At 68.9% G+C, this 21,214-nt stretch overlaps 1 protein-coding gene across 1 annotated transcript; it reads right to left on the bottom strand.

The window, feature by feature from the left end:
• Positions 1-16,669: 16,669 nt before the first annotated feature.
• LOC148590037 (procollagen C-endopeptidase enhancer 1-like) lies at positions 16,670-21,142 on the bottom strand (the record flags this gene model as incomplete). The annotated part of the gene is made up of 5 exons (XM_088539545.1): positions 16,670-16,745; positions 17,076-17,324; positions 17,608-17,744; positions 18,816-18,940; positions 20,878-21,142. Coding segments are annotated over 5 exons (852 nt in total), but the record flags the coding sequence as incomplete, so codon positions are not given.
• Between the last annotated feature and the right edge of the window lie 72 nt (positions 21,143-21,214).

Genomic DNA, 21,214 nt, shown 5'->3' with positions numbered 1-21,214 from the left:
ACAGACCAGACCCCCCCCCCCCCCAAAAAAAATCTGCGTTTGGTTCCGTCGGGGTGGGAGGGGCTTCCAGAAGCCCCGCCCCTTGTGCGCGGCCCCCCCCCTCCCCCCCCCATTTGGATCCCAATGGAACAGCCCGGGATCGCGCCCCCCCCCCCCCCCCGTTTCCATGGCGACCCCTCTCCCCCCCCGCACCGTTTCCATGGCGACCCCTCCCCCCCCGCACCGTTTCCATGGCGACCGCGCGACGCCCCGCGCGGGCGGGGCGCGCAAGGGCTGACGGGAGGCGGGGGGCGGGGGTCCGAGCGGCTACGGCGGCCGCGGGGGGCCCGAAGGCTCCGCGCGCTGCGTTTATTAGCGGGGGAGGGGGCGGGGTCAGCGCTGCCACTGCCGCAGCTTCCGGTGCATGAGGAGGGCGGCGGGGGCGGGGCGCGCGCACGCGCGGGGCGGGGCCGCCGCGGCGGGGGGCGGGGCCTCCAGGAGGGGCCGGTTGAGGAGCAGCTCCCGGGGGGGGGGCAGCAGCTCCCGGAGCGGCGGGGGGGGCGGCTCCTGCGGGGGGTTCGGGGTTAATTAAGGAGGGGGGTTAATTAAGGGGTTAATGAGGGGGTTAATTAACGGGAGGGGGTCTCACCGCGCGGGGCGGGGCCGGCGGGCGCCCCGCCCCCAGCCCCGCCTCCAGGAGCCGCTCGGGCACCGCGAGACTCACGAGGCCCCGGAAGAGGCGGCGCCGGGGGGGGACGTTCATGGCTGGGGGGGGGGGCGGGAAGGGGGGGGGCACGGAGTCACTTTGGGGGGAGGGGCGGCAATGTGCGACCCCCCCCCCACGTTGTGACCTCCTGCTCCGTGTCACCCCCCCCAGTGTCACCTCCCCCCCCAGTGTCACCCCCCCAGTGTCACCCCCCCCCCCGTGTCACCCCCCCCCCCAGTGTCACCCCCCCCCGTGTCACCCCCCCCCCGTGTCACCCCCCCCCCTTGTCACCCCCCCCGGTGTCCCCCTGCTCCCCCCCCCCCGTTGTGACCCCCCTCCTCATTCTGTGCCCCCCCCCCCGGTATCGCAGTGTGACCCCCCCCCCCCAATGCCCCCCTGCCGGTGTGACCCCCCCCCCGTCGTGTCCCTCCCCCCTCCACTCCCAGTGTCCCCCTGTTCCCAGGGTGACGCCCCCCCCGCGTGACCCCCCCCATGACCCCCCTCCCTGGTGTGACCCCATGTCCCCCCCCCCACCGTGTGACCCCCCCATGTGACCCCATGTCCCCCCCCCCATGTGACCCCCCCCGGCTTGACCCCCCCCCCCATGTCCCCCCCCTCGGTATCACCTCCCCATGACCCCCCCCCCCGCGGTGTGACCCCCCCATGACCCCTCTGGTTTGACCCCCCCCATGTGACCCCCCCCATGTGACCCCCCCATGTGACCCCCCCCATGTGACCCCCCCTGGTGTGACTCCCCCATGTCCGTCCCCCCCCCCGGTGTGACCCCCCTCCCATGTGACCCCCTCCCATGTGACCCCCCCCCGGTTTGACCCCCCCCATGACCCCCCCACGTGACCCCCCTGGTGTGACCCCCCCCCCACGTGACCCCCCCCCCCGGATGTCCCCCCCCCCACCTGCGGCCGCCCCCGCCTCCATCTCCCGCCGCGCTCTGAACGACGCCCCCAGGAGGGCGGCGGCGGCGCCGGCCGCGTCGAAGCCCCGCCCCCCCGCGGCGGCCCCGCCCCCCGCCGCCCCCCCCCGCGCCGCCGCCGCCAGCGCGAGGCTGCTCCGGAGCCGGGGGGCCCCCAGCGGGGGGGGAGGGGGCGGAGCCGCCGGGGGGGGCGGAGCCTCCGGGCTCAGCTGGAAACGGACCTGGGGGGTCATAGAGAGCCCGGGGGGACCATAGAGACCCCCGGGGGACCATAGAGATGAAGGGGGACCATGGAGATGGAGGGCGACCATAGAGATCCCCGGGGGACCATAGAGATGAAGGGGGACCATGGAGATGGAGGGGGACCATAGAGATGAAGGAGGAGAGGGGGTGTCATAGAAACACGGGGTGACATAGAGATCATGGAGAGCCCGGGGGGACCATAGAGATGAAGGGGGACCATAGAGATGAAGGGAGACCATGGAGATGGAGCGGGACCATAGAGATGAAGGAGGGGAGGGGGTGTCATAGAGACACGGGGTGACATAGAGATCATGGAGACCCCCGGGGGACCATAGAGACCCCCGGGGGACCATAGAGATGAAGGGGGACCATGGAGATGGGGGGGGTTATAGAGACACGAGGTAACATAGAGATAAGGGGGACCATAGAGACACTGGGGGATCATAGAGACATTGGGACCATAGAGAGCCCGGGGGACCATAGAGATGGGGGGGGGGGGAGGGGGTGTCATAGAGACACGGGGTGACATAGAGCTGGGGGGCGGGGGGAGGGGGACACCACGGAGAGCCCGGGGACCATAGAGACCCCAGGGGAAACCATAGAGATGAAGGCGGACCACCAGGACCATGGAGAGCCCGGGGACCATAGAGACGGGGAAAGGAGCATAGAGACGGGGGAACCAACAGACACGGCGGGACCATAGAGACGGGGTGGGGGCATAAACACCCCGGGGACCATAGAGACGGGGACCATAGAGACGGGGGGACCCACCTCCCAGCTCCCACAATGCCCCGCGGCGCCATAGAGATGCCCAGACCCGCCCTCCCGCTTCCCAGGATGCCCTGCGGTACCATAGAGACATGGAGACCGCCGGTTGCCATAGAGACCAGCCCGCACCCGCCAGTTCCCGCCATGCCCGCGCGGCCTCCCGCTCTCCCCGCCCCCCCCCTCCCGGTTTTTCCCACCCCTCCCCCCTCCCGGTTCCGCCCCCCTCCCGGTCTCCCCCCCCCCCCCCCCGCCGGGTCCTCCCGCCGGGTCCTCCCGTTTCCCGGCATCCCCCGCACCTGCCGCGGAGCCGCCGGGCCCCGCCCGCGCCGCAGGATCCCGCCGGGCCGCTCGGGGCCGCTCATGGCGGACACGCCCCGCCCCCCTCACGTGGCCACGCCCCCTCCCTCCGCAGGCCCCGCCCCCCTCCACAAAGGCGGGAAAAAAACCCGCCTCGCCCGCAACCAACATGGCGGCGCCCGCCTCTGACGTCACGCCCCTCCCGCTTCCCCTTTAAGGACGCGGGTTCGAGACCGGACCCCGGCGGGGGGGGGGGGGGGGCCGAACCCCAGAGCCCCCCCCGGGCTCCCCCCCCCCCGAACCCCCTAGATCGCTCCGCCCCCTCCCCAAGCCCCGCCCACCCCCATGAGACCCCCCCCCCCCCCAATCCCCATCACCCTTCAGGACCCCCCCCCAAGCCCCGCCCATCCCTCCAGAACACCCCAAACCCCCTCCCCAGCCCCAGGCCACGCCCACCAATCCCCGCCCCCCCCCAGAACCCCCAATCCCCGCCCCCTCCCCAATCCCCGCCCCCTCTCCAAGCCCCGCCCACCCCCCTATGAGACCCCCCCCCCCAATCCCCATCACCCTCCAGGACCCCCAAAGCCCCTCCCCACACCCCCAGGCCACGCCCACCAACCCCCACTCACCCCCCAGAAGTCCCGCCCCCCCACGCCACGCCCCGCCCACCCCTATGAGACCGCCCCCAATCCCCCTCACCCTCCAGAATCCCCCAAGCCCCGCCCATCCCATCCAGAACGCCCAAAGCCCCGCCCCCAGGGCACGCCCACCAACCCCCGCCCACCCCCAGAACCCCCCAAGCCCCGCCCCCTCCCCAAGCCCCGCCCACCCTCTATGAGACCCCCCCATCCCCATCACCCTCCAGGACCTCTCCAAGCCCCGCCCAATCCCTCCACAACCCCCAAAGCCCCGCCCAGGCCACGCCCACCAATCCCCGCCCACCGCCTCCCCCAGGCCACGCCCCCCCTCCCGCCTCCCCCCCCCGCGCCACCAGGTGGCGCCGCCGCCGCTTTGTGGGGGGGGGGGCGGGGGGGGGCGCAGCGCCCTCCCCCTCCCCCCCCCCGCCGGACGCTGCGTCAGCGGCGCCGCCGCCGCCTCCTCCATGGAGCGGGGTAGGACCGGGGGGGGGGGGACACCGGGAGCGGGGGGGGGGACACGGGGGGGGGGACACCGGGAACGGCGGGGGGGGGGGCGAGCGGCTCTGACCCCCCCTCCCCTCCCCCCGCAGCCCCCTAGAGCCGCCCCTCCCCCCCCGCTCCTCATGCGGCCCCGCCCGCCCTGAAGCCGCCGCCGCCGCCGAGGGGGGAGGAGGAGGAGGGAGGGGGGGGAGCGGCTCCCCCCGGGGGGGGGCGCGGCCCCCCCCCAGCGCCCCAGGTAACGGCGGGGGGGGGGGGGGATGGAGGGGCCCGGGGTGGGGGAGGGGGGGATGGAGGGGCCCCGGCGTCCGGGGGCGGCCGTGGACAAGGACGCGGGGAGGGGCCCGGGCGTCCGGGAGCCGCTCGGGGGGGGGGGGTGCACAGAGAGGGGCCCAGGCGTCCGGGACCCCCATGTAGAGGAGGGTCATGGGGAGGGGCCCAGGCGTCCGGGACCCCCAATATGGGGGGGGGGGGGGGTCGCACAGAGGGGCCCAGGCGTCCGGGACCCCCATGTGGGGGGAGGGCCCTGGGGAGGGGCCCAGGCGTCCGGGACCCTGATGTAGAGGAGGGTCATGGGGAGGGGCCCAGGCGTCCGGCGCCGCACGGAGGGGGTCGCACAGAGGGGCCCAGGCGTCCGGGACCCCCATGTGGGGGGAGGGCCCTGGGGAGGGGCCCAGGCGTCCGGGACCCTGATGTAGAGGAGGGTCATGGGGAGGGGCCCAGGCGTCCGGCGCCGCACGGAGGGGGTCGCACAGAGGGGCCCAGGCGTCCGGGCGCTGCTCTGGGGGGTGGTCATGGGAAGGGGCCCAGGCGTCCGGGACCCCCATGTAGGGGGGGGGCGGTCATGGGAAGAGGCCCAGGCGTCCGAGAGCTGTTCGGGGGGGGCGGTCACACAGAGGGGCCCAGGCGTCCGGTGCCCCCATGTGGGGAGGGCCCTGGGAAGGGGCCCAGGCGTCCGGGACCCCCATTTCGGGGGGGGGGGTCATGGGGAGGGACCCAGGCGTCCGGGCGCTGCTTGGGGGGGTTGCACAGAGGGGCCCAGGCGTCTGGGACCCCGATGTAGGGGGGGTCATGGGAAGGGGCCCAGGCGTCCGGGACCCCCATGGGGGAGGGGGGTCGCACAGAGGGGCCCAGGCGTCCGGGACCCCCCCATGTAGTGGAGGGTTCTGGGGAGGGGCCCAGGCGTCCGGTGCCCCCATGTGTGGGGGGGATCACACAGAGGGGCCCAGGCGTCCGGTGCCCCCATGTGGGGGGGGGGTCGCACAGAGGGGCCCAGGCGTCCGGGTCCCCCCAGGGCGCGCGGGGGCGGCATGAGCGGCCCCCCCCCGCGAGGAGCAGCCCCCCCCCCGCCATGAGCCTCCTGTGCCGCAAGAGCCGCCTGGACTGGCGGCCCCGGCGCGAGCCCGACCCCCGCGCGGGGTGAGTGGGGGGGGGGGGGGGGGGGCGGCGGCCGGGTCGACCCCCCTGTCAATGGGCCCAGGCGTCCGGGTGTTCCCGGGGCCCCGGCGTCCGGGTCGACCCCCATCCATGGGCCCAGGCGTCCGGGTGCTCCTCTGTCCATGGGTCCCTGTGTCCGGGTGTTCCAGGGGTCCAGGCGTCCGGGTCCCCCCCCCCCCCCCCAAAATGGGCCCAGGCGTCCGGGTGCTCCCAGGGACCCTGGTGTCCGAGTGCTCCCCCATCCATGGGCATCCAGGTCTCCCCCCCCCCCGTCAATGGGCCCCAGTGTCCAGGTGTTCCCGGGGCCCCAGCGTCCGGGTCGACCCCCATCAATGGGCCCCAGTGTCCGGGTGCTCCTCTGTCCATGGGTCCCTGTGTCCGGGTGCTCCAGGGGCCCAGGCGTCCGGGTTCCCCCCCCCCAAAATGGGCCCAGGCGTCCGGGTGTTCCCAGGGCCCCGGCGTCCGGGTGCTCCTCTGTCTATGGGCCCAGGCGTCCGGGTGTCCCCTTGTCCGGGTGCTCCAGGGGGCCCCGGCATCCGGGTCTCCCCCCCCATCAATGGGCCCAGGTGTCCGGGTGTTCCCAGGGCCCCGGCGTCCGGGTCCCCCTCCTCCCCCTCCCCCCCAATGGGCCCAGGCGTCCGGGTCCCCCGCCCCCCCCCAATGGGCCCCGCCCCCCGGGCCCTCACGCCCCGCCCCCCCGTTCCGCCCCGCCCCCCCAGGCGCCGCCAGCTCCGCCCCGGGTTCCTGACGCTCCCGCAGGGGCCGCGGGCCCCGCCCCCCCCCATGGCCCCCCGCTCCCTCTCCTGCCACGCCGTGGGGGGGGGCGGGGCCCCCGCCGAGCCCCGCCCCCGCGACGGCCCCGCCCCCGCCAAGGGAGGTGAGGGGGGGGCGAGGGGGGGATTGGGAGGGGGCACTGGGGGGGGGTAAATGGGGCAGTTATGGGGGCAGTGGGGGGGTTGTGGGGGCAAATAAAGGGGTTACGGGGGCACTGGAGGGTTGTGGGGGGCATTGGGGGGTTATGAGGGGGTAAATGGGGCAGTTGGGGGGGTTATGGGGGTAAATGGGGCAGTTATGGGGGCAGTGGGGGGGTTGTGGGGGCAAATAGAGGGGTTGGGGGCACTGGAGGGTTGTGGGGGGCATTGGGGGGGTTATGAGGGAGTAAATGGGGCAGTTATGGGGGGTTATGGGGGGGTCGCAGGGGCCATTGGAGGGTTATGGAGGGGGGTGGGGGCTCCGTGGGGGGTCATGGGGGGCACCTGGGGGGGCTACAAGGGGTGGGGGGGGCTGCGGGGGGCGGGGCCTGTGGGTGGATGGGGGGGGTTATGAGAGCGGGGGGGCTCTGAGGACCCTTGGGGGGGGGCGGGGGGTAAATGGGGGGCTATGGGGGGGCTATTGGGGTCCAGGGGGTCTATAGGGGTCCGGGGGGGGGCTATGGGGGCTGGGGAGGGTCATGAGGGGCCACGGGGTGGGAGGGGCCACGGCGGCGCTGGCCCCGCCCACCCCCTCGCTGACCCCGCCCCCTCCGGCCGCAGCCCCGCCCCCCGCGGCGGCGCCGCCCCCGAAGCCCCCGCGCAGCCCCCGCCCCCCCCGCGGCGCCGCCCCCCCCGCGGAGGGCGGGGGGGAGGAGGAGGAGCAGGAGGAGGAAGAGGGCGGGGCCGCCCGTGACGTCAGCGGTGACGCCGCCGCGGGGCGGGGCGCGGGGGAGGAGCCGGTGTACGTGGAGATGGGCGGGGCCTGCGCGGGGGGCGGGGCCGCGCTGCCGGAGGGCGGGGCCTGGGGGGCGGGGCGGGGCCTGGGGGGGCGGGGGGGAGGAGGCGATTTACGAGGAGATGAAATATCCGGGGGGGGGGGGGCGCCCCCCCCCGCCCCCCCCCCGGGCTCCGCCCCCCCGGGATCCCCCCCCCCGGGATCCCCCCCCCCTTCCCCAACCTCCTCCCGCTGCGGCCCCCGCTGCTGGCCCCGCCCCCCGGGAGGGGCGGGCGCGCGGGGGGCGGGGCCTCCAAGGGGGGCGGGGCCGGGCGCGCGGGGGGCGGGGCCGACGCGTCGCGGCTGCCGCTGCCCGCGCGGGAACCCGGAGCCGGATCCGGATTCGGGGCCGCGTCGGGATCCAGAGCGGCCGGAGCCGGAGCCGGGCCGGGATTCGGAGCGGTGCCCGGAGCGCCGGGATCCGGAGCGGCACCGGGATCCGCTTTGGCCCCGGGATTCGGAGCGGCACCGGGATCCGGAGCGGCACCGGGATTCGGAGCGATTCCGGCACTGGGAGCGATTCCGGCGTTCGGAGCAGCCGGATTGGGGTGCCGGGCGCTGGGATCCGGAGCGGCGCCGGGATCCAGGGCGCCGGCGTGCGGAGCGGCGCCGGGAGCCGGACTGGGATACAGGATCCTGGGATCCGGACTCGCCCCCGGCTCCGGAGGGGTCGGATCCAGGTTACTGGGACCTGGAGCAGCAGCAGGATTGGGAGCAGCCGGATCCGGAGCGTTGGGATCCAGAGCAGCGCTGGGATCCGGAGCAGGTTTTGGAGCACTGGGATCCGGAGCGGCCGGATCCAGAGTAGCGCTGGGAACTGGAGCGCTGGGATCCGCAACAGCAGCAGGAGCCGGAATCCTGGATCGGGAGTACCGGGATCGGGAACACTGGGAACTGGAGCGCTGGGATCGGGAACACTGGGAACTGGAGCGCTAGGATCCAGAGCGCCGGGATCCGGAGCAGCGCCGGGATCCGGACTAGCGGGACCTGCGGGAGCAGCACCGGGATCCGGAGCGACAGCGGGATCGGGAATCCCTGTGTCGGGAATCCCGGGGTCGGGAATTCCAGGGTCAGGAATCCCAGGGTCGGGAATCCCGGGGTCGGGAATTCCAGGGTCAGGAATCCCAGGGTTGGGAATTCCAGGGTCAGGAATCCCAGTGTCGGGAATTCCAGGGTCGGGAATTCCTGTGTCGGGAATCCTGGGGTCGGGAATTCCAGGGTCAGAATCCCAGTGTCGGGAATTCCGGGGTCGGGAATTCCGGGATCGGGCCGGGCCCGCAGCCACTCGACCCCCCTGCAGCCCCCGGCGCGGTCGGAAGCGGCTCCGGCTCCGGCTCCGGCTCCGGTTCCGTCCCGGGCGGCTCCGTCGCTGCTCCCGGTTCCGCAGCCCGGCCGGGCCGCTCCGGGGCCCTGGACCTACCCGGGAAGCGGCGCCGGAGCCGGGAACGCGGCCGGAGCGTCGCGGCGGCCCCCGGCCTACGAGAGCCTCCGGGGCGACGCTCCGGGGCGGAAAAGCTCCGGGAGCGGCCGGAAAAGCGAGGGCGAGCGGGATCCGGGCCATTCCCGGCGGGCGGAAAAGCTGCTGGCGGAGGCGGCTTGGGAAGAGGCTCCGCGGGGCCGCACGGCGCTGCCGGTGCCGTGCCAGACATTCCCGGCGTGCCACCGGAACGGAGGTGAGTCCGGGGCGGGAACGGCGGGAATGGCGGGAACGGCGGGCGTTCTCCCGCTGGATAACGCGGGAACGGCGGCTGTTTGCCTCTGGATAATGCGGGAATGGCCGGTGTTTCCCGCCGGATAACGCGGGAACGGTTCTCTCTCCGGATAACGCAGGAATTCCGGCCGTTTCCCTCCGGATAACGGGGGAATTCCAGCTATTTCCTGCCGGATAATGCGGGAATTCCGGCCATTTCCCCCCGGATAACGCGGGAATTCCGGCTGTTCCCTGCCAGATAACGTGGGAATTCTGGCCATTTCCCCCCGGATAACATGGGAATTCCAGCCGTTTCCCCCCGGATAATGCGGGAATTCCGGCCGTTTCCCTCCGGATAACACGGGAATTCCGGCCGTTTCCCTCCGGATAACGTGGGAATTCCAGCCGTTCCCCCCCGGATAATGCGGGAACGGCGGCCATTCTCCCGCCGGATAACGTGGGAATTCCGGCCGTTTCCCTCCGGATAATGTGGGAACGGCGGGTTTTTCCCCCCGGATAACGCAGGAATTCCGGCCGTTTCCCACCGGATAACGCGGGAATTCTGGCCATTTCCCCCCGGATAACACGGGAATTCCGGCCGTTTCCCTCCGGATAATGTGGGAATTCCAGCCGTTCCCCCCCGGATAATGCGGGAACGGCGGCCATTCTCCCGCCGGATAACGTGGGAATTCCGGCCGTTTCCCCCCGGATAGTGCGGGAATTCCGTCCATTTCCCCCCGGATAACGCGGCCGCCTCCGCAGATTTCCCGGGCGGATTCCGGCTGGGCCGCTCCGCCTCCACATCCGGCGTCCGGCCGGGAGCGTCGGCGGCTCCGGGCGGCTCCGGGCGGGAACGCGACGGGAAGCTCCTGGAGGTGATCGAGCGGAAGCGGAGCGTGTGCAAGGAGATCAAGGCCCGGCAGCGGCCGCTCCTGAAGCAGGAGAGTCTCCCGGCGCTCCCGGGATGGCGCCGCGCTCCGGGCCGGAACGCCGCCGGAACGCCGCCCGCGCGCCGGCCCCACGCCGTGCTCTGGGACACGGCCATCTGAGCCGGGCGGGATGGATCCGTATGGAGGAGCCGGGCCCGGAAACAGGGATCCGAGTCCATCCGGAGGGATTGGAGTCCATCCGGAGCGGGATGGATCCACGTGGAGGAGCTGGGCCCATCCACAGGGATCCGAGCCCATCCGGAGCGATTGGAGTCCATCCGGAGCGGGATGGATCCGTGGGGAGGAGCCGGGCCCGGAAACAGGGATCCGAGCCCATCCGGAGCGATTGGAGTCCATCCGGAGCGGGATGGATCCACGTGGAGGAGCTGGGCCCATCCACAGGGATCCGAGCCCATCCGGAGCGATTGGAGTCCATCCGGAGCGGGATGGATCCGTGGGGAGGAGCCGGGCCCGGAAACAGGGATCCGAGCCCATCCGGAGCGATTGGAGTCCATCCGGAGCGGGATGGATCCGTATGGAGGAGCCGGGCCTGAAAACAGGGATCCGAGCCCATCCGGAGCGATTGGAGTCCATCCGGAGTGATCTGAATCCGTATGGAAAAGCTGGGCCCATCCACAGGGATCCGAGCCCATCCGGAGCGATCGGAACCCATTTGGAGTGACCTGAATCCGTGCGGAGAGATCCAAGTGCATCCGGAGCGAACTGAGTCCATGCGGAAGAGCTGGGCCCATCCGCAGGGATCCGCGTCCATCCGGAATGATCTGAGTCCATCCGGAATGATCTGAGTCCGTGTGCAGGGATCCGAGCCCATCCCAGGGATCTCAGTCCTTGCGGGAGGATCCAGGTCCATCCGGGGGGGATCCAAGTAAATCCGCAGGGATCTGAGGCCGGACAGGGAGATCGGAGCCCGTGCAGGAGATCCAGGAAAGATCCATGAGGATCTGGATCCATGTGGGGGTCCACGGCGATCCGGAGGGATCCATGCGGGAGCGCTGAGCCCATCCGGAACGATCCGAGTCCATCCAGGGGATTCCGAGACAATCCGGAGCAAACCGAGTCCGTATGGAGCAATCCCAGCCCACGTGGGGGATCCGAGCCCATCCGCAGGGATCCCGGTCTGGGATCCGGAACGATCCACGTCCCCCTGGAACGATCCCAGCCCATCCATAGGGATCCCGGTGCGGGATCTGGAACGATCCCAGCCCATCCACAGGGATCCCGGTGCGGGATCCGGAATGATCCGCGTCCACCTGGAACGATCCCAGCCCATCCACAGGGATCCCGGTGCGGGATCCGGAATGATCCGCGTCCACCTGGAACGATCCCAGCCCATCCACAGGGATCCCGGTCCGGGATCCGGAACAATCCGCATCCATCCGGAACGATCCGTGTCCATCCGCAGGGATCCCAGTGCGGGATCCGGAACGATCCGCGTCCATCTGGAACGATCCCAGCCCATCCACAGGGATCCCGGTCCGGGATCCGGAACGATCCACGTCCCCCTGGAACGATCCGTGCCCATCCACATGGATCCCAGCGCGGGATCCGGAACGATCCCAGCCCATCCACAGGGATCCCGGTCCGGGATCCGGAACGATCCCAGCCCATCCACAGGGATCCCGGTCCGGGATCTGGAACGATCCCAGCCCATCCGCAGGGATCCCGGTCCGGGATCCGGAACGATCCCAGCCCATCCGGGTGCCCTGAGCTGCTTCGCACCCATTTATTTATGCCGGGGTTGACTAGTTGGTGACGGGGAGGGAGGGGGTTGTTTTTCCGGGATTTGGGATCCCGGGATCGGCCGCGCGCGGAGCGGGACCCGGAGGAGGACGACGAAGGCGCCGCCGGATGCGGATCCGGCGCCGGATCTCGGACCCCGTCCCGCCCCCGTTCCCGATCCCGCCGCGGCCTTCCCGGGAATCCCGCTCCGGCGGCGCCGGGGCCCGGCCTCATCCCCGCACTCAGGCAGCTACGCGGATCCGGGGCCGATCCCGCGGGATCCGGAGCGCCCGGATCCCCCCCCCCGCCGATCCCGGGGGGATGGGGGGGAAGGGGGGGGGATGATCCCGTTTATTTAAAGTAGCTGCGAAAACGCAACCGTGTTGCCAAAAAGAGAAAAAAACGGGAAAAAAGAGGAAAAACGAGTGTGGAGTCGCCTCATGGGGAGGGGGTTACCTCGGGGGGCGGGGTTTACCTCAAAGGGGGGGGTTTACCTCAGAAACGGGCGGTTTTACCTCAGAAACGGGGTGTTTTACCTCAGAAACGGGCTGTTTTACCTCAGAAACGGGCTGTTTTACCTCAAAAGGGGCAGTTTTACCTCAGGAAGAGGCAGTTTTAGCTCAGGAAGGGGCAGCTTTACCTCAAAGGTGGCAGTTTTACCACGGGAAGGGGCAGTTTTACCTCGGAGGGGGGTGTTTTACCTCAGGAAAGCAGTAGTTTTGCCTCAAAGGGAGCAGTTTTACCTCAGAAAAGGGGTGATTTTACCTCAAAGGAGGCAGTTTTACCTCAGAAAAGGGGTGGTTTTACCTCAAAGGAGGCAGTTTTATCTCAGAAAGGGACAATTTTACCTCAAAACGGGCAGTTTCACCTCAGAAAGGGGGAGTTTTACTTCAAAGGGGGGTGTTTTACCTCAGGAAAGGGGAAGTTTTACCTCCGGAAGGGGCAGTTTTGCCTCAGGAGAGGGCAGTTTTACCTCAAAGGGGGCAGTTCCACCTCAGGAGGGGGCAGTTTTACCTCAGGAAAGGGGCATTTTACCTTAAAAGGGGGCAGTTTCACCTCAGGAAAGGGGTATTTTACCTTAAAAGGGGGCAGTTCCACCTCAGGAGGGAGCAGTTTCACCTCAGGAAAGGGGTATTTTACCTCAAAAACGGGCAGTTTCTCCTCAAAAAGGGGCGGTTTTCCCCGAGCCGGGCGCCCCCCCACGCGCTGCCGGGCGGGAAGAGGCGCGAGGGCGGGGGGGGGCGGGGCTCGAGCGGCGCGTGCGCAAAGGGGCGGGGCCGGCGCCGCGGGCAGAGCGGGAAGCCCCGCCCCCTCCGCAAGCCCCGCCCCGCCTACCCCTCTAACACTAACCCCGCCCCTTCACGAGCCCACCCCTCTCCCGCACTAACCCCGCCCCTTCACGAGCCCGCCCCCTCTCCCGCACTAACCCCGCCCCTTCACGAGCCCGCCCCCTCTCCCGCACTAACCCCACCCCCTCCGCAAGCCCCGCCCCGTCCCCGTCAACCCCTCCCGCACTAACCCCGCCCCTCCACAAGCCCCACAAGCCCCGCCCCTCCACAAGCCCCGCCCCCTCAAGCCCCGCCAACCCCTCCCGCATTAACCCCGCCCCCTCCACAAACCCGCCCCCTCCCCGCACTAACCCCGCCCCTCCGAAAGCCCCGCCCCCTTCCACGAGCCCCGCCCCTCCACGAGCCCACGGCCTCTCCTGCACTAACCCCACCCCTCCACAAGCCCCGCCCCCTCCCGCCAGCCCTCCCGCACTAACCCCGCCCCTCCACAAACCCGCCCCCTCCCCCCGCACTAACCCCGCCCCCTCCACAAGCCCCGCCCCTCCTTTCCAAGCCCCGCCCCCTCGCCGCCACAAACCCCGCCCCCACAACCGCTTGCGCAGCCTTTATTTGCATACAGAAGGGATACGCGCGCCGCCCCCCCCGGCGAGGCCCCGCCCCCCGGGGGAAGCCCCGCCCTCCGGGGAAGCCCCGCCCCGGTGACGTCACTGGCCCCGCCCACAGGGCCGCCGCGCCAGCGCCCCCAGCAGGCGGGGGTGCTGCGGCCGCAGGGGGGCCACGAAGGCGCCGGGGGGGACGAGGGCGGCGCCCGCGGGGGACACGAGACCCGTGACGACAAAGGAGCCGCCTGCGGGGACAGGGGGACAATGGGGGACATGGGGGACGTGGGGGACATTGGGGGCATTGGGGACATTGGGGACGTGGGGGACATGGGGGACATGGGGGACAATGGGGACAATGGGGACATGGGGGACATTGGGGACATTGGGGACAATGGGGACATGGGGGACATTGGGGACATTGGGGACACGAGACCCGTGACGACGAAGGAGCCACCTGCGGGGACAGGGGGACAATGGGGGGACATGGGGACATTGGGGACAATGGGGGACATGGGGGACAATGGGGACAATGGGGACATGGGGACACGAGACCCGTGACGACAAAGGAGCCGCCTGCGGGGACAGGGGGGGATATGGGGGGACATTGGGGACATGGGGGACATGGGGGACATTGGGGACAATGGGGACATTGGGGACATTGGGGACATGGGGGACATGGGGGACAATGGGGGACAATGGGGACATTGGGGACATGGGGGACATGGGGGACAATGGGGACATTGGGGACATGGGGACATTGGGGACATGGGGGACATTGGGGACATGGGGGACATGGGGGACATGGGGGACATTGGGGACATTGGGGACATTGGGGACACGAGACCCGTGATGACAAAGGAGCCGCCTGCGGGGACAGGGGGGGATATGGGGGGACAATGGGGACAATGGGGACAATGGGGACATGGGGGGGACATTGGGGACATGGGGGACATGGGGGACATGGGGGACATGGGGGACATTGGGGACATTGGGGGGGATATGGGGACATTGGGGACATTGGGGACATGGGGGACAGGGGGACATTGGGGACATTGGGGACACGAGACCCGTGACGACAAAGGAGCCGCCTGCGGGGACAGGGGGACATGGGGGGATATTGGGGACATGGGGGACAATGGGGACACAGGGGACATGGGGGGGATATGGGGGACATAGGGGGGACATAAAGGGACACTAGGGACATGGGAGGACATTGAGAGGGATATGGGGGACATTGGGGGGACGTTGGGGACATGGGGGGGATATGGGGGGACATTGAGGGGGGTATGGGGGACCCTTGGGGGACATGAGGGGGACACTGGGGGGGATATGAGGGACATTGGGGGGATGTTGGGGACATGGGGGGATAAGGGGGACACTGGGGACATGGGGGGGACATTGGGACATGGGGGGGACATTGGGACATGGAGGGACATGTGGGGACATTGGGGAGGTGGGGGGGACATAGAGGGGACATCGATGGGGATATGGGGGACATGGGGGTTATGGGGGGACATGGGGGGGCATTTGGGACATGGGGGACATGGGGGGGGGACATTGGGGACATGGAGGGGACATCAAGGACCCTTGGGGGACAATGGGGGGATATGGGAGACACAGAGGGGACACTGGGGACACTGGGGGGATATTGGGGCCATTGGGGACATGGGGACATCAGGAGGGGCCATTGGGGACATTGGGGACATTGGGGACCACCCACCTTTGCGCAGGGCGGGGCACTGTGGGCAGGGCAGCGTCAGGCGGAGGGTGGGGCCTCCCTTTAGCCCCGCCCCCTTGTAGGTCTGGAGCCCCGAGAGCAGCGCCCAGGAGGCCCCGCCCCCCCCGGCCGGCGGCCGTCACCGTCCCGGTCACCACTGGGGACAGGCGGACACGGGGACGGTGTCACCCCATGTGTCACCGTGTGTGTGTGTGTGTGTGTGTGTGTGTCACCCCATTGTGTGTGTGTGTGACACCCCATTGTGTGTGTGTCACCATCACCACTGGGGACACGGGGACGGTGTCACCCCCATGTGTCACTGTGTGTGTGTGTCACCCCACCGCGTGTGTCACCGTCACCACTGGGGACAGGCGGACACGGGGACGGTGTCACCCCATGTGTCACCGTGTGTGTGTCACCCCATTGTGTGTGTGTCACCGTCACCACTGGGAACAGGGGGACACGGGGACGGTGTCACCCCATGTGTCACTGTGTGTGTGTGTGTGTGTGTGTGTGTCACCCCACCGCGTGTGTCACCGTCACCACTGGGGACATGGGGATGGTGTCACCTCATGTGTCACCGTGTGTGTGTGTGTGTGTGTCACCCCATTGTGTGTGTGTCACCGTCACCACTGGGGACATGGGGATGGTGTCACCCCCATGTGTCACTGTGTGTGTGTCACCCCATTGTGTGTGTGTCACCGTCACCACTGGGGACACGGGGACGGTGTCACCCCCAGGACTGTGCGCGTCACCCCATTGTGTGTCCCATTGCGGGTGTCACCGTCACCACTGCGGACACGTTGACGGTGTCACCCCCAGGAGGTCACTGTGTGCGAGTGTCACCCCCCCAGGGTGTGTGTGTGTGTGTGTCACCGTCCCCATCACCCCGGGGGACATGGCGGGGGGGGTTCACCCCCCCATTGTGTGTGTGGTGCCACCCCCGCTCTGGTTGTGTCCCCCCATTGTGTCCCCCCCATTGTGTCACCCCACAACGTGTCACCCCATTGTCACCCCATTGTGTCCCCCCATTGTGTCCCCCCGTTGTGTCACCCCGTTGTGTCTCCCCATTGTGTCCCCCTGTTGTGCCCCCCCATTGTGTCACCCATTGTGTCCCCCCATTGTGTCACCCCATTGTGTCACCCCATTGTGTCCCCCCATTGCGTCACCCCATTGTGTCCCCCTCATTGTCACCCCATTGTGTCCCCCCCATTGTGTCCCCCCCATTGTGTCACCCTCATTGTGCCCCCCCATTATGTCCCCCTCATTGCGTCCCCCCATTGCGTCACCCCATTGTGTCCCCCTCATTGTCACCCCATTGTGTCCCCCCCATTGTGTCACCCCCCCATTGTGTCACCCCCATTGTGTCACCCTCATTGTGTCCCCCCATTATGTCCCCCTCATTGTGTCCCCCCCGTTGTGTCCCCCCCATTGTGTCACCCATCGTGTCACCCCGTTGTCACCCCTCACCGAAGTCGCTGTCACAGAAGCTGCTCTGCAGGGTCCCCTCACGGCGGCACCGGGGGGGGCACTCGGTGCCTGCGGGGGGAGACACCGAGACCGGAACCACCGGAACCGCCGGAACCGGAACCACCGGTACCGTCAGTACCATCGGTACCGTCGGAACCACCAAGAGCACCGGTACGGCCAGCACCATCGGCACCAGTACAACCAGCACCAGCGGTACCAGCAGCACCAGTGGTACCAGTACCACCGGCACCGGTACCATCGTAACCACTACCACCGGCACCAGGACCATCAGCACCGCTGGGACTGGTACCGCGGGCACCAGAACCATCGGAACCGACACCATCGGCACCGGTACCACCAGCAGCAGGTACCGCCGACGCCGGTACCACCGTCAGGGCTCACCTGGTGCCGCGGTACCGGGCGGCTCCGGCGCCGCCTTGGCCGTGGGGTTGGCGCCTTTGGGCCCTTTTCCCGGCGGCGGCGCCGGCTTCGCTCCGGCTGTTGCTCCGGCTGTTGCTCCGGCTGTTGCTCCGTCCGTAGCCACGGGCGGCCGCACGGTGTAGGAGGCGGAGAAGCCGTCGGCGGTGACGCTGAGGTCGGACACGAACTGGACCAGGAGCTCGTTGCCCGACGACACGATGGGGCTGCGGGGTGACGGAGCCGGGTGACGCCGGGTGACACCGGGTGACGCCGGGTGACACCGGGCGCCACTGGGTGACACCAGGTGACACTGGGTGACGGAGCCGGGTGACGCCGGGTGACACCGGGTGAGGGAGCCGGGTGATGCGGGGTGACACCGGGTGACACCGGGTGACACCGGGTGACAGAGCCGGGTGACGCCGGGTGACACCAGGTGACACCGGGTGACGGAGCCGGGTGACGCGGGGTGACACCGGGTGACACCGGGTGACGCCGGGTGACACTCACGCGGGCGCCGCCTCCCCGCAGAAGCGGCCCAGGCGCCGCGCGTCGTCATGGCGACCGCCCTCGAACACGGCCACGTAGTCGTAGCGACAGTGACCGTCGGGCTCCACGTCGAACTTGCCGAACGTCAGCTCGATGACCTGCGGGGACAGCCGCGGCGCGGTGACACCGCCACAGCCGGACACCGCGACAGCCGGACACCCATGCACCACAACACCTGGATGCCGTATCCGGGTGTCGGGGTGTTCTGGTATCCCAGGATCCCTGTATCCCTGTATCCGGGTGTCTGGGTATCCCAGGATCCCCGTGTCCCCATGTCCCTGTATCCCAGTGTCCCTGTGTCCGGGTGTCCCTGTGTCCCCATGTCCCTGTATCCAGGTGTCCCCGTGTCCGGGTGTCGGGGTGTCCTGGTAACCCCGTGTCCGTGTATTCCGGTGTCCCCGTGTCCAGGTGTCCCTGTATCCGGGTGTCGGGATGGATCCCCGTGTCCCCGTATCCCAGTGTCCCTGTGTCCGGGTGTCAGGGTGTCCTGGTAACCCCGTGTCCCCGTATCCCAGTGTCCCCGTGTCCCCATGTCCCTGTATCCCCATGTCCTTGTAACCCAGTGTCCCCGTATCCGGGTGTTGGGGTGTCCGGGTATCCCAGTACCCCCGTATCCCGGTGTCCCCATGTCCCGGTGTTCCCGTATCCCGGTGTCCCGGTCCCCCCGTATCCCGGTCCCCCCGTATCCCAGTGTTCCTGTGTCCAGGTATCCCGGTCCCCCCGTATCCCGGTCCCCCCGTATCCCGGTGTTCCCGTATCCCGGTGTCCCGGTCCCCCCGTATCCCGGTCCCCCCGTATCCCGGTGTTCCCGTATCCCGGTGTCCCGGTCCCCCCGTATCCCGGTCCCCCCGTATCCCAGTGTTCCTGTGTCCAGGTATCCCGGTCCCCCCGTATCCCGGTCCCCCCGTATCCCGGTGTCCCGGTCCCCCCGTATCCCGGTCCCCCCGTGTCCCGGTCCCCCCGTGTCCCGGTGTTCCCGTATCCAGGTATCCCGGTCCCCCCGTATCCCGGTCCCCCCGTGTCCCGGTGTTCCCGTATCCCAGTGTCCCGGTCCCCCCGTATCCCGGTCCCCCCGTGTCCCGGTCCCCCGTATCCCGGTCCCCCCGTATCCCAGTGTTCCCGTGTCCGGGTATCCCGGTCCCCCGTGTCCCGGTCCCCGGCGCTCCCACCTGCTCCGGCGGCGCCACGATGTGCCAGGAGCAGCTGATCCCGGGCGGATAATTTTCCCGGGGCCAATTGGGAGTCTCCAGGGCTCCCTGGGGCTTCTCCAGGCGCCCCCCGCACAACTGCTGCTCTGCGGCCGGAAAAGCGGGAAAACCGGGAAGCGGCGTCAGCGCCGCCCCCCATCCCACCCGGATCCCGCCCGGATCCCGCCCGGAGCCGCCGCGGGGGGGGGGGAGGAAAAGTGGGAATTTTGGCGGGGGGGGGGTACTCACCCTCGGAAAAGCTCCGGGGCTCCCCGGAAAAGCGGGATGCGGGGGGGGGCCCTGCAAGAGGCCGAGGGTTGGGATGGGGGGCGGGAAGAGCGGGAAAAGCGGGAATGCCGGGGGGGGGTGTCCTGGGAGGCCTGGGAGAGCGGGGAAGGTGGGAATTCCTGGGAAATCCTGGGAAAAGGGGTACGGAGCAAGCGGGAATGGGGATGAGGCGGGAATGGGGATGAAGGGGGATCCGGGCAGAGCGGGAATTGGGAATCCAAGGAGAGGGAAGCGGAATGAAGCGGGATCGGAGCAAAACGGGAGACAGGGCGGGAATTGGAGCGACGCGGGATCGGAGCCACGTGGGAATCCCAAGAAATCCGGAACAGGGAGCGAGAATCCGAAGGGAGCGGAGGGAGAATCCGAAGGGAGCGGAGGGAGAATCCAAAGGGAGCGGAGCAGGATCCAAACGAAGCAGGAGCTGGAGCCAAGCGGGAATCGGAACAAGATGGGAACAGGACGGAAGGGGGACTGGATTGAAGCGGGAATCGCGGAATTCCCGAAGCGGGAATCGCAGCAAGGCGGGATTGGAGCGACGTGGAAGGAGGGATCGCCCGGAAGCGGGATGGGATCGGGCAGGATTGGAGCAGGGTGGGATGGCGGGATCACGGGATTGGATCGGGAGATCGGGATGTCGGGATGGAATCGGGATGGACATCGAGATCTTGGGATGGGATATTGGGATGGGATCAGGATGGGATCGGGATGGGATATTAGGGTATGGGGATGGGGTTGGTATATTGGGATGGGATATGGGAATACAGGGATGGGACCGGGATGTTAGCATAGAGCATGACAATGGGATATGGAAATATGGGGATGGGATATCACGGCATTGGGATCGGGATATCAGGATCGGGATCGGGACCTTGGGATCAGGATCTCAGGATACCGGGATCAGGATATCCGGATTGGGATCAGGATCCTGGGATCGGGATATCGGGATATCAGGATCTTAGGATCTCAGGATACCGGGATCAGGATCTCAGGATCGGGATCTTGGGATCAGGATATCATGACCTCAGGATTGCGATATCAGGATCCCAGGATTGGGATATTGGGATATGAGGATCTCGGGATCTCACGATACCGCAATCAGGATCTCAGGGGCTCGGGATATTGGGATCTCAGGATTAGGATCCTGGGATCGGGGTCTCGGGATCGGGATCTCAGGATGCTGAGATCAGGATCTCAGGGGCTCAAGATATTGGGATATCGGGATCCCAGTATCTGGATACTGGGGTCTCGGGATCTCAGGATCCCGGGATCAGGATATTGGGGTCTTAGGATCTCAGGATTGGGATTTCAGGATGCTGGGATCAGGATCTCAGGATTGGGATCTCAGGATCCTGGGATCAGGATATTGGGGTCTCAGGATCCCAGGATCTGGGGATCAGGATATTGGGGGCTCGGGATCTCGGGATCAGGATCTCGGGATCGGGATCGGGATATTGGGATCCCGGGATGGGATATTGGGATCCGGGATCCGGATCTCGGGATCTTGGCATTTGGGATCGGGATCTGAGGATCAGGACATTGGGGGATCGGGATCTCGGGATCGGGATCGGGATATTGGGATCCCGGGATGGGATATTGGGATATTGGGATCCGGGATCGGGATCTCGGGATCTTGGCATTCGGGATCGGTATCTCAGAATCAGGATATTGGGGGATCGGGATCTCGGGATCGGGATCCCGGGATCGGATATTGGGATATTGGGATCCGGGATTGGGCTGGGGATCCGGCCGCGCTCACCGTCTCCCAGGGGCCGCCCGGCGCTGAACCAGGCCAGGAATCCGCGGCCGCCGCCGCCGCCGTCGCTCTCCATGCGGAGCCGGAGGATCCCGCCCGGCGCCTGCAGCGTTCCCGGCCGGAACGTCCCGCAGAAGCGGCCCAGGAGCGGAGCCGCCGGCCCCGTCCCGGCGAACACGGACAGGGAGTCGAAGCGGCAGCGGGAATCCGGCTCCAGGTCGAAGACGCGGAAGGAGAGGAGCGCCGGGCGGCCGGCCGGGACCTGCGGGAACGGGAACGGGAATGGGATTGGGATTGGGATTGGGATCGGGATGGGATGGGAGCGGGATGGGGATTGGGA

The sequence above is a fragment of the Tinamus guttatus genome, unplaced genomic scaffold, assembly GCF_059628265.1.
Source record: "Tinamus guttatus ecotype Peru unplaced genomic scaffold, ASM5962826v1 Tinamus_guttatus_pri_ptg001821l, whole genome shotgun sequence".
Classification (NCBI taxonomy): Eukaryota; Metazoa; Chordata; class Aves; order Tinamiformes; family Tinamidae; genus Tinamus; species Tinamus guttatus.
This window is presented reverse-complemented; position numbering and strand designations above follow the sequence as displayed.